Here is a 14,405-nt window from a genome sequence, read left to right as displayed (position 1 = left end):
AAGAATATATACTAATTTTAATAAAAATTACTAAAAAGTCTTAATTAATATATTTTATATAAATATACTTGTAGTAATTTTTTTTAAAATATAAATATGGCTATATTATATAATCAACGTTATTACGCGAATAGATACTCAGAATGTTATTTACAGAGAATATTTAATAAAAACATTTAAATGCATAATTATAAAATATATATTATTTAATATACAAAAATATTTAAGTGAATTTACTTAATATGAATAAATATAATCGCACGAACATAGAAATATATGTATTTTTTCTTTTGTAAAGGGGTACTTTTGTTCATATCTGATAAAATATAATATAAAGATATATAATGATTAATTTAATAATAATAATAAAATCGTATACAGTAAAAATAATATGTAATTTGCAAAAAAAGAATATACACATATATTACTATTATATATACTGGATCGTTTATTTAGTAATTAGGGTTATTGTGTGTATTAAATTCGATAACTAATAATCATAATTTATATATTTATAATATTATTTAATATTTATATAGAATTAATTCTATCATTTTTCAAACCATGAAGTACTTCGAATTAATTTAAATAAATATATATCTTTTTATGTCCTTGATTTAATTTTCCCTAAATTTGCATATTTTTAATTCGTATTATTTCATTTTAATCTAAATACCTTTTTTGATTGATCGTCTCCTAATCCATTAACCGTAACAGATCATGACCTAATTTTTTTCATAAAATAAATGATTTATAAATTTTTATTATTTAATAATAATTGGATTATTATGAAATCCCTTAATAGTATAAATAAATATAATACATTTATTTTACAAGTACATTTTTTACTTCAATAAGGAATTATGCTTATAAAAATTATATTATTAAACAAGAGGTGTTAGATATAGTGTAATTATACAGATTCCTTGAAATAATTATGTGTACAAGCAATAAATTATAATATATTAATTTCTATAAAAGGTAGAAAATTCAAAACTACTTTTTATATGCTCATCTATAGAATTTAAACAACTATAAATTAAATAATCATGTATATTTATATATTTAAAATATAGTTCGTTAATTATTACAACTTTCTTATGAATACTGTATATTTATTCTTTACTTTACTCAAAACTACATATACTTTTCCTTAATAAATAGATATATTTTAAAATAATTCGATAATATCATACATTAAAATAATATTTAAATGTAAGCAAAGAATATTATTTCAATGAATTGGTATATAAAAATTATTAATAAATAATTACATTATTGTAGGATATATGATAAAATGTTTGCATTTTATTTTTATAAATTATATATATAGAGAGCGCGAGGAAAAAATACAAATTTTATTTTCATGTAACTTCGCATATATACAATATTGAAATGAAAAATTATATCTCCTCTTGTAAAAATAGCTCTTAGGAATTTTTATAAATATTCTTGCTTAAAAGAAAAATATTAAGATGAAAAAATCATTATTATAATATATCAAAGCACATACTAAGCTTTACAAATCTTTGTTTTACTACATTTAGAACGCAAATAATGTCAAATATAGAGTGATGGAAATATGCATTCAATAATGAGCATATAAAATATAAATAAGTATCTTTATATACATGTGTATATCATCAATCAAATGTAGATAATAGAGAATGTACTATGAAATATAAATCCATATATTTAATAAATGTGTATATAACTATTTAAGTGTAAAATCATATAAATAGTCAAGAACACTAATATACATCAAATTAAATATAAAAGGAAAATATACAAAATAAAATTATTATTCGCATTGAAATTTATAATAGCTAAAAAATATAATTCAATTGAAAAAATATAATATAAATCTATAATAGATTAATTATTATAAGAATAATTTATTCATTGAATTACAATATTAAAAAAGTTAACATGTTTATCAAAAAACTTTAAGTGTATACTGAGATCTTATTCCTAATAAAAAACATTAAGTTTTATTATAACCAAGGTTTTATGATTTATAGAATAATCATTTATTATTTTATTCAGCGCTTATAGTATTTGACACAATAAATAAGATAAAATTCAATGTACAATTAATACATACACTTTATATAAATATAGAAAAAAAATTTATTAATTATATTGTTAATTTATAAATTCACGTAAAAGTTAATATTCAAATTTACTTAAAACAAGCCTGAATATAAAATACATATATGCCTAATATCGATGTTATATATAAAAAAATATGAATAGAATTATACCTTTTGCTTATATTTGATATTATACTAAAATTATAAATGTTTTAAATTAATCATACATATTCTTTCTTTTTGCTTAGTCATATTAATGTAATTTAAGAAAATTAATTTTAATAATGCTCCATTACTCATATATGAATATGTGAATTAATAGTCTTTGAAGATAAAATTTTATTAATAATAATATTATATATATATTACATTAAATTATATATACTAATATAAAGTATAGTATAAACGAGGATATTATAAATAATTTAATATACACTTAAGCCAATACCACATATTATAATTATATCGTTCTTTTTTTAATCGAGTTATTAACAAAATTATATAGTTATATATAACAGGAAAACTTTGATATTATTTTTTTGTATACATTTTCATTTGTATTTTCTATATAATGTGTAAATTTTTTCATACTACTTTAAAAATTTTAAAAACATTTGTATTACAATCTAAAAATAAACACAACCATATTTAAAAAACATACAAGCAATAATAATAAAGCGATTACCTCTCCTTTTAAAATTAATTCTATAATTTAAAAAAAGTGTAGCATAAAAGTTATTAAATCCAATTTGCATAAGAAAAAAAAAATTATTTATTTTAACAAGCTTGAATTTATTATATTGCTAAACATGAAAAATATACAATTCCTCTAAGATGATGAATGTAGATCCATATATGAATTATTATGTAATAAAATACAAAAATTTTATTATACACATATCATTCTTTATATTTATTAATAAATTTTTTTCAACAAAATGTAATTTTTGCTAAACTATTATTTTTTCATCCTATCAATACAGAAATAAAAACAAATTTACAATATTATGTATTCATATAAATGTCATGTTTACGAATGACAAATAAATGAATTATATTATGAGAATTGTTGTAACAATATTCACATTGAGTATTCATATATAAAATACATAAATTAGGGATTAATTATAATATGTTGATTTATTATATAGACGTAATTACCTTATTGGAATATTAATAATGTATAAAAATATTCATAATCTATAAACAAACGTCTTCTAAACTGTATTTTACATGAAAATTTATTATGATATATAATCTATGGCTATAATATTAAGAATGTGATATATATAATAATGATGAAAATATAATAAAAAATATATACTTAATAAATTAATGCATTATATAGGATAATAAGTTTAGGTTAAAACTATTAATTTAATATAATTTTAATATTTTAATATTCTTCGCTGTAAAATTATATAAGTATCTAATTTCATATAATAATTTAATAAATAGATAGAAATTCAATAAACGCATAATATTGAATATAAATATAAGCAATTATTCGTAAATAAGTACTCATTATTTCCTACTTTATATGTCAGTTTGTATATATAAATCTATTATCATATTTTTTCCTGCTATAATAAGCCATGAATATAAAGAATCAAATAGTGTAGCATTCACTTATTTATCGTCAGGAATCGTACTTATAAAGCATTTCTAAATGCTAATAATATTCTTTTATCATACAAATTAGGAAAATAAGTTTAGTTAATAACGTAGTCCTATATAAACTAGAAGAGTATGTGCTTCAAATCATATTATGTGCAAAAATTTTAAATAAAAATAAGGTAAACTTTATATATCCTTACATTATGTGGTATACCATGGAATTACTTTGTTTTCACATGTTTTATACTCTTTATTATACTTTTATTATTTCAGCTTCTATGCAATACGTGCATAATAATTAGTTTTTCATGAAGAATTATAAGCTATTCGAATTCGTTTGTTCGACTTATCTAGTACTTTATTATGTGAATAATTGTAATCTAATTTTTTATTGGGCTTTCCTTGAATATTTTGGACAACTATTTTCTTTTTTATTGCTCTCTTATGTAATCGTGATCCCAATGGAGTAAACTAATATAATAATAATTAAGGTAAAATATAAGAAATGTTGTACATATTTATATTTTTAATAAAAATTGGTTGTAAATATTAATATTATTAATTATATATCTAGATTTTTCTCATTACTTTGTAAAGTATGAAGAATACAAAAAATAATCCCAGAAATGAAGATGACATTAATACTAGAAAATAAAAAGTGTCATATGGCAATGTTTTGTGTATATGTAATGGAATATACTGTATTTTTTCAACATAATCAATAGTTATATTTTGAGGTATCTCTTGTACAATCCTAGAGGATAATTCTTGTGTTTCATTTAGAACATTAGAATCAATTGTTACATATTTAAACATTTGTTCTGCATTTTCAGCTGATGTTATATGTTCGCACTTTAAATAAGATAAAAGTTTATGCGGGTGATAATTTTTATCACACTTAAAATATTTTGGGCAATTATTCAAACAATTAAAAGTAGGATAATTAAAACATGTACAACAGCGTATTAAATAAGTTTTGTACAAACTACTAATATATTCAAGATATTTACAGTACTCTAGGATATTATGACTTTCAGTATTAATTGCACTAAAACTATTGAAATTTTCAAAGTAATCATGTAAATCTTTTTCTTCAATCCATTCATTAATATTTCCATCTAAATAGAACAAACAATGTTTATCATTTCTTGAAAGATCATTATTAGAATTAACAATTACACTATTAAGATTATTAATAACACTGTTTTCATTAAAATAATTAGACGGAGAATTATATTTATTCATTATTATGTAATAGGTCCAGTAAGTAAAATATGCACAACGTTTATCATAATTTCCTTCTAAATCGTTCATAGAGGATAATCCTTTTAAATTAGATGCAATTAATGCACATAGAATATTTATATTGGAATCATTATAATTAGAATTAATCACATTTTCACAATATTTAGTGCATATATTTACATCTATTTTTTTTCTGTTCAATTTTTGATATATTTTGTGCGAGGGAAAAGATTCTAAAATATCTTCCTAAAAATGAGGAACATAATTGATGATATATTAACAATACTTTAGGTTTTGTTATTTTTTTTTTTTTTTAAAGATTTACTAACAATCATAAGAAAATATAATAATTCAATTAAATTATATAGGGATAATATACAAATCTGTTGTTTCTTTTAGGAACTACATCTATGGTTTGAATCTGAAGGTTTTTACAAGTTTCTAAAGCCTTATTGATTGATTCTTCTTTTTCTTTTTCTTCTAGTGTTTTTATTTGGGGTATTAGGTGTAATCCTGGGTCTTTACAATTTGATTTTTTGTTTAAAGCATTATTGTATTTAGCCCGAAAATCCTTTAATGCATCATACAATTTAAGGCACTTAGTTTGATAAAACTTATTTACACCTTTATTAAATTCCTCCAAGGAGTTTTTAGCGTATTCCAAGCATTCATTTGGTTTAATTTCATTATTAATAATTTTATTATATTTATCATGCAAGTTATACAATATATTCATTTTTGTATATACATCATCGTTCATATGATATGCTTCTTTTTTAAAATTCAAATAATTGATAGATTCAGAATATGTTAAAGTTACCTGTTTATCAAGAAACTCAATAAAATCCTTAACCGATTTTCCCACATTTCTTAACTTTTTGTTTAACCAGTAATTTAAATATCCAAAATGTTTGTATTCGTTAGATGATTTCCTAATACTATCGTGATACAAATGTAAAAAATATTTTATAAAAGTTTTACAAATTTCTATTAAATTCTTATTATCATCAGTAATTGTAATCTTATTACTTCCATTGCATTCTTTAGTAAAAACAATATAACGATCTTTATTCTCCTCAACAATCTTTTCCACATTTTGATAATCAACTAAATCATAGAACAGATTATACTAAAATATAAAAAAAATGTAGAAATAAATATATTCACTGAAACATATTTCTTGTAAAAACACTCACAAATTTTCTTTATAGCATTATAATAATATTAAAATATATATTTCTTTACTTATTTGTTTTCGTAACATTTAAACCTACATTTACTGAATAATTCTTGTCACCTATTTCTTTTTTTTCTTTCCCGATTTCAGGGATACTTTCTTCTTTTAATGTGTAAAACTGTACATTATCCACATTCCAGTTTGATGTTTCAACATTATTAGTACATATATTTTTAATGATATTTATGTTATCATTATTAATTTTCTCATGAAAATAATTTAACTCATCCTTAAAAGGCTTATTCAATGATAAATTGTTGTATTCCATCATATTTTTGTATATCTCAAAAATATGCTTAACATAAGTGCAATATTGATTTATATTAGATGAATTGTCATTTAGTGCATCTTTTATGTCATCATAATACTCTACAAAATCCCTTAAAGTTTTCATATTTTTTAATAATTTAATGTCTAGTACTGTTAAAAGTTTTTCATCTAATTTATATTTTTTTCCGTTTGAAGAATTTTCATAGGTTATAAATTGCTTAAATTTATTGTAAATCCATTGAACATTGAATACATTATATTCCTTTTCCTCTAATTTTCCATATAACCAATATATCAAATAATCATAACAGTTATTACTATTGATACCATAATGTCCATCACAAATTTTATATAAAACACTCATTATGGAACCTAGATGTTTGCAAACATCAACAATAGACTTATTGAACATGATAGTCTTTTTAAAAGCATCCTTTTCTTCAATGCATATATTATTGTACGTATCATTTTGCGCTTTAACTTCATCAAATTTTTTATATAATTGATGTAATCCTGATTTATGAGTATGTTTACTCTATTAATATAAAGATAATTTATAATATACATCAAAATATTCATTTAATATAATAATTATATAGACTGTACAACAAAAATACAGATTTGTAAAATACTTTCTATTATTATTTTAAAATAAAATTGAAATATACCTTTATATTCAAGAACGTAGATAATAGAGTTGATGTATTATCATCCATTTTAATTCAGGATTATATTAGAAACCATAAATATTAAAAAAACATAATGTAGCGAAATATGTTACACTACATATTTCTATATCATATAGTGCATTATTGTTTAGAAAGAAATAGACAAAAATATTAGACAGTAATGGACAACTACGAGAACTTATAATGATAATTATTTTTTCTATTTACATAGTGGAGTAAGGAATTATAACTATAAAAAGTAATAAAAAAAATAAAAAAAATGATAAAACAGATTTTATATCCTATATAAATTAAAATTATTAATTTAAATTTTAACAAAAAAATGATATGCTTTCGTGGGTAAAATAGTTCATGTTATTTAAATATGTTAAATTATAATGTAATTCATTATTTTACTTATATTTTTTTCATATAATATACATAAAATAAAACTCTAAAACAATATATAAATACCATACAACTAAAGTAAAAAATTAATATTGTAAATGTGTCAATGTAATAATTAAAACAAGAGCAGTTACTTTATAGTGTATGTAAAATTGTTCAAATATTGCTTAGGTACAAGAACACTAAAAAAAAAAAAGTGCATTATACATAAATTAAAATAATATGGGTTTTATTAGAACAAGGAAATACGATTACACACATATAAATTATAACTTGTACTTGATGTATGATAAAAGGATTCATAAAACCTATGTGTATGATATTTATATTATAAAATAACTATGTTTTGCTGATAAAACTGATAAAATGACCTCCAGAATGTGTGTAATTATAATATGGATAATATAGAAATATTAGTGTATTAATTAACGTCTGATAAAGATGTAATTAGCAAATTATTTTTTTTTTTTCTTTCATTTTCTTTTATAATACTACATATATATATGTATAATTTTTCAAATATTCTAAGTGTAAATTATAAACAAAATATTTTCTTTATGGATAAAATATATCAGAACTCTATAAATAACTTAAGGGATAAATAAATTGTGCATTAAACATTTCAGAAATAAAACATTAATGGGTTATTATATTAAACATATTTATGTATAACCAAAGTACAATATATGAAAGATATATTTTTTGTATTCTGATTATAAATCGACATTTCGTTTTTTTTCCTTTTAAAATTTATATTTACTTGTCTATGACAATTATTTGTTTTTTTATTTCGTTGTTTAATGAATTTAATATGTTTTGAATTCATTTTACATTAGAATGGAATAATTATTTTCATTTTGAAAAAAAATGTTTAAAATAATACATGTAAAAATATGAAATATCTAAAATATTAAAGATTATAAATAATTAATTAATTAAAATAATAAAATTTGAGCAAATACTATTTGATAGATATAGTATTAACACTATTTAGGATATGGTCGTTGGAAAAATATAATACATAATGTGAAATATGTAATTTACGAAAAAAATAAATTGACATATTTATGCTCAACATTCGAACAGTTTACCTATATGTTTTAATGGTTATATACATTTAAATATATATAGTTCAATTAGAGCTAAAGTGTGTATTCTAATATTATTTTTTACAATTATTGCATATTTTATGAACACATGCTTTTCAGCTAATGTGATGCATTATGCTTAGATCGTTATTAAAAGAAAAAATTTTACATATAATTAATTTTATGGAACAACATAGTCATGTACTTTTTTAAATGTTATATTCTTACATGAAATATAAAAATAATTACGTGAAAAAGTAAAAGAAGTTATAATAATATGCAATGTTTTATTAAATTGTATTAAAAATAAAATTTCTTACAATGGATCAATGATATACTTTATAATTCCAATGAGATCAAAAGCTAAAATGCTTTTAAAAAATGGTTAAAAAATAATTTTTGTGTATTATAAGCATAATTTTATTTGGACATTATAAAAATACAATATAGTTCCAAATTAAATATTTTCATAAAACATTCGTATGTATATTATTCATAACGTTATTTTATTTAAGGACTGCTATGAATATAAATTACCTTCTAATTTGTATAAACAACAATTGCTAAAGCATTTGTACTTAGAATCAATGAAAAATGATTTTGAATTGCCCAATCCTTATGAAACTATATTTTTTGAACATGTAGACAGTCTTAAAGCAAATCTATATATTAATTATCGTGCCATTGTTAATGAATACTGCGAAAAAAATCAAGATTTTAAGTGTTGTAGAGATATTAACTATTTCTTTAATTTAATAATTGCAATAATAAAGACATCTAAATTAAACAAGATCCATCAGAATGATATGGTAAATGATGTTAATGAATACTGGAAAAATAAATTCGAAAAATATACTGATTTTAAATGTAAAAGAGAAAAAGGAGTTTATTCAAAAGAGAAAAGATGCATATTAAAACAAGTTTATGATATACGTGAAGATAAAGATATAGGTGTTTCTGATACCATGAAGTCTAACAATAACCTTAAGAAAAAATTGGGAAAAATCATTAATTACGACTGTTCTTATTATGATAACTTATCAGTTATTATTAACCGATCTACTAATAATGTAACAGGTAAATATAAAAAAAATTTATTAATATTTAATGATAATTATTGTGCAGATTACAATAAAATAAATCCCTCAGCCATGATATTATATATAATACCTTAATTGCTTTTATTTTTTTTTTTTTTTATTGTGTGCTTATTTGTGTTGCAATCTGTAATATGTCTTTTATCGTTTGAGATGCAACAATAATTCAAATTTTTTTTTTTTTTTTTTTGGTGTAAAATCTGTTGATATGCATCATTAACAATTTATGAAAAAATTTTAAAAAACCATTCCTGTTTTATAGCAAAAAAATCTCAATTTTAATAAAAGTATTGTATACTCAGACCGTACAGAATAAAGGCTTTCTACAATTAATCATGTTTTAGGTAAGATCTACGCTAAAATAAAATGAACATGCATGTACAAAGAATTTTTCTATTTGTGAAATGTCATCAATGTATTAAATACCTTATAGCACATTCTATAACTTTTATATATTATAATCCAAGAATGAATATGTAAATAGAGTTATGTTTTCATTTTATTTTATTAATCCTATCTCTATATGTAAATTACACTTCCTTAAATTATATTGTAACATTCCAGAAGTGGCCGTGAAATGCTACCATTAAGTTCTTTTTTTGTTAATTTGTTATATTAATATATTATTAAATTAGTTTTTATAAAATGTTAAAAAATATTAATTCAAGGAAACAATTTTTCAAAAAGAAGTTTATGTACCTTGTAAGAAGGCAAAATTTAATGAAAAATCTGCTAAACTCTTGAAAAAAATGAAGATTTCTTTATTTAATAACAAAACCTAATCTTAATAAAGTACACTAGATTGACCTTATTACAACCGTTAATTTAATAAGAAAACGGACGAGGTAAAAAATATGCATCCCTACTTCCAATTTCAATTATAAGAGATGATTTACTTTAATTAAAATGAAATAATTATAAAAGTTTTTTTTTCACATTTTTGTTAGTCCAGCATATCCTTAATTTTTTTTTAGATTTTTAACACTTGAACATGTTCCTCTTTCAAGTTTCAGAAATATCAAAAAATTATAATGAATATATTTTAATTAATAAGGTGTGTGTGTATCCACATGGATAACTCTCTTTAGCAAATTGTTATGCTTGTTTTTATGTTTTCGTATCGATCCATAATAACACATTCATTAAGATAACCAGATGATAAATTATTTTCTAAATGTATTGTACATTTATCGTTGATCATATTAAATCATGTTTTAAATCAATTAATGTAAAAGTATAAAAATCATAGTTGTCTGCACTGAATGCGTCGTTTCTTCCCCAAAACTTTTCAAATATATAATTTTATCATATTATTGCAAAATTGATATACAGGATTTTTCATGTTTTATTCATGGAAAAATTATTCGCATATAACTTTTGCCATTCTCCGCACACCATAAAACGATGAATATATTTATATTATTTTTTGTAGGAACAGAATGCCAGAATTTTTTGTTATTAGTTAATTCATTCCATTTTTACATAAATGATTATTATTTTTACTTTGTGGCATGTAATCATACTTCTGACTTTCATAGTTGAAACAAGCTTGGATCATATACACCTTTTAATTATAGACTTCTAATTAGGGGTTAATACGTACAGCTTAAAATATACTATCGCCTCCATATATGACATATAATCATGTACGCAAAATTAAGACAGTATATATTAGATATTTTATACTTGTTTTATGGATGTTTTGGTGGGCAAAAAAAATAACAAATTTATTCACTTAGGTAAATATTCGTTTTAAGTACATCACACATTTATGTATAACAAAATGTTGAAAACGAAACATTGGTGTAAGGATTCAATTGTTATATTCATCAGCTGTGTAAATATGTTGTATTGTATCAAAAAAAAAAAAAGGAAGGTAAAATAGTATAAAATAATCATAACAACATATTTACATTAAAAATATGCAACATGCACAATTTTAAAAGAACATATATAATATTTGTTTAATCATTGATTTTAACATTTACAAATCATATCAGTTGCTTTCATTAAACTTCATATGTAAATGACAGAAATCACTGTGTTTACATTGTCATTTACATAAAGTCATACTCATGAACACTGATATACTTATATATGTAGGCATATGTGCTAATATATGTGCAAATTTAATTCAGCATGTATTTATTTACTTATTTCGTGTTCTTAAAAGTAAAATGAATGGATCCATATATCCTAAAATGTCACATTACGAGAATGTGAAATTAATTTCAAAGTCAAAACATCGGCCCATGATTGAAATATCAAATTGGTGGACATGTTCCATGATGACGTTTTGTTATTAATAAATTCAACGAATTTCAATCTATTGCACATTCCATTCTCAATTAGATCACACAATTCAAAATAATCTCGGGCATCCATTTTTAGCATATCATTTAAAATGTAAGAAATAATCATACCCCACACATGGTTTTTAACTTCTATTGGTATATTGTACTTCATTACAATGTATTCACATAATATACCTAATTTACCTTTAAGAGTAAAATATTTGCATCTTACAATGGAGTGAAAGAAATTATATATATGATATACTAGTTTATCTTCTATAAGATCGTCTGGGTTTGTTTGATAATCACCTAATCTCCTTTCTTTTATTGTTTCCCATAATTTCAAAATATTATAATTGTAATGCAATTCCAAACGGTCAAATTCTATTATTATACATGAGTTGTGGTGCATTACATTCCCTTCATGATTATGTCCTCTGCAGTGCAAATCATGTTGTGCTATATTCCAATGATGAATATGTTCCCTCGAATGCCCATCATGCTGCAATGTATTCCCATGATTAGAATATTCACGGGAATGAAAATCGTGTTGTATATTATTGCCAAGATGAATATGTTCTCTGGAATGCACATCGTGTTGTACTATATTTCCATGTATTGCATATTCACCGAAATGCAAATCGTTCTGAACAATATTTTGAAGAGGTGTATAAACACCAGTTTGTGCATTGTTTCCTATTATATTTCCATGATGAATAAATTCAGATAGATTCATTTCATTGTTTTCTCCATTTAGATGATTGTGCGATAATTCATTATTTTGTCCTCTTAGGACCTCTCCAACCATATTATCTATCTGCATGGTATTCATGGTTATTTCTTCTAATTCTTCGTTGTACTCCATTGTTACATCCGTTGACATAAAATCCTCATCTTCCATATTCAGCATTATTATTTCATCATCACGTGTTAAATCAACTTGTGATGTGTCTGCGTAGTCATTATTCTGTTCCGATAATATATAATCCTGATAATCCTCGTCAGACAATAAAATTTCTTCACTGTCGATAAATTCTATTTCATCCGAAGTAGAAGATTCCACTGCAATTTGGTTTGGTATACAATATTCTTCTTCCTTAACGGAACTATTATCCATATTTTGAGAATATTTTTTTCGTCTTGTTGTTTTATTGGGGGGTTATATATAAAATTTTTTTAAATGATGAAACTCTCTTTTTTATTGTTTTCTTGTCGTTCCTTATTTTGTAGATAAACCAATAAAGTGTTTCATAATTTGTTATATTAACTTATATAAATTTTCTATTGAAAATTTTTTATGCACATTTGAATTATATTAGCACATTTAAAATGAGTGTATGAATACATAAATATATACAAGTGTATTTATTATATGAATGCTTAAAATTGTGTTAATGAAAAGTGGTTTCAACTTAAGTAAGGAAATAAAAAAAAATGTACTGATATCTTGTAAATTATGTCACACTTGTATGAGAAAATATACATAACATAGAATAAACGAGTAAAATAAAAAATTTCAAAGCTACTCCTATTTGGATATGTTTGCTTAAAATCAATTTTACTTGTTCCATTGAACATGTAAAATGATTATAATACATTTTACACACATACGAACTGTCAGTGCAACATTCTAAAAATAGGAAAAAAAGGTTTTATCTTGCAATTTCAGAAAGAAGCAAAAAAAAAATTCTCTTTTAAAATGTGCTATTTAGTTTTGCCCTAAAAATAATGTAAAACTAAAATAGCTTTTACATGCAAGGAATCAATTATTTCAAAAAAAAAGTGTTTACATGCGCATTTTTTTAAAATTTGCTAAAATGCATAAATTTGTTAAGAGTAATAAGTTTCGTAAATTTGGGTTTGCGGCACAAAGGACAAAATATCGATACACGTATTTTTTACGGCTCTTCGGAAAAATGTCAATTGTGAAAAAAATAGAAAACCACTAATGAATAATAGCAATATAAAATTTTTTTTTTTATTTTTGTTTTTCATTTTTTGGGTTATAATTAAATATAAGCGAAAGCACATCATAAAATAATTTTTTTATTAAAAATCATCAAGATATTTTATTGAAAAAAAATGTCTCGTGCTAATAATATTGCATATAATTTTTCGATTTTTTTATTTTGAAAATTTGAGTACAAAACTTAAGGTTTTTTTTTCAAAAGATGTTGTAAAAATCAAATTTCATCATTTTAAAAATAAGTTATTTTAAATTTCTGAAATAAAATATGCTAGAACAAGGTTTAAATTAAAAGCTCTCTAAAAAATATTTCCTTTTTAATAGTAAAAATATATATATATCTTTTTTTAATCTAAACAGAAATAGAATTCATCAATTATTGTACGCAATAAAAACGTATTTTAAATACAAAAAAAAAAAAA

At 21.6% G+C, this 14,405-nt stretch overlaps 3 protein-coding genes across 3 annotated transcripts; 1 reads left to right on the top strand and 2 right to left on the bottom strand.

Annotated features, from left to right (window-relative positions):
- Nucleotides 1–4,016: 4,016 nt before the first annotated feature.
- Nucleotides 4,017–7,178, bottom strand: PGO_001965 (variable surface protein; the record flags this gene model as incomplete). Its single annotated transcript, XM_028691043.1, has 5 exons — nucleotides 4,017–4,181; nucleotides 4,299–5,201; nucleotides 5,335–6,084; nucleotides 6,218–6,997; nucleotides 7,131–7,178. The coding sequence occupies 5 exons, from the start codon at nucleotides 7,176–7,178 to the stop codon at nucleotides 4,017–4,019; spliced, it is 2,646 nt and encodes an 881-aa protein (XP_028546844.1).
- A 1,930-nt stretch (nucleotides 7,179–9,108) lies between these two features.
- PGO_001960 (hypothetical protein) lies at nucleotides 9,109–9,801 on the top strand (the record flags this gene model as incomplete). The annotated part of the gene is made up of 1 exon (XM_028691042.1): nucleotides 9,109–9,801. The coding sequence occupies one exon, from the start codon at nucleotides 9,109–9,111 to the stop codon at nucleotides 9,799–9,801; it is 693 nt and encodes a 230-aa protein (XP_028546843.1).
- A 2,118-nt stretch (nucleotides 9,802–11,919) lies between these two features.
- Nucleotides 11,920–13,134, bottom strand: PGO_001955 (Pf-fam-b protein; the record flags this gene model as incomplete). The annotated part of the gene is made up of 1 exon (XM_028691041.1): nucleotides 11,920–13,134. One exon carries the CDS (start codon nucleotides 13,132–13,134, stop codon nucleotides 11,920–11,922), a length of 1,215 nt encoding a protein of 404 aa, XP_028546842.1.
- Between the last annotated feature and the right edge of the window lie 1,271 nt (nucleotides 13,135–14,405).

The sequence above is a fragment of the Plasmodium gonderi genome (assembly GCF_002157705.1).
Source record: "Plasmodium gonderi DNA, contig: Pgo-contig_210, whole genome shotgun sequence".
NCBI lineage: Eukaryota > Apicomplexa > Aconoidasida > Haemosporida > Plasmodiidae > Plasmodium > Plasmodium gonderi.
The sequence above is the reverse complement of the archived record's forward strand: the minus strand, read 5'-3'. Positions and strand labels throughout refer to the sequence as shown.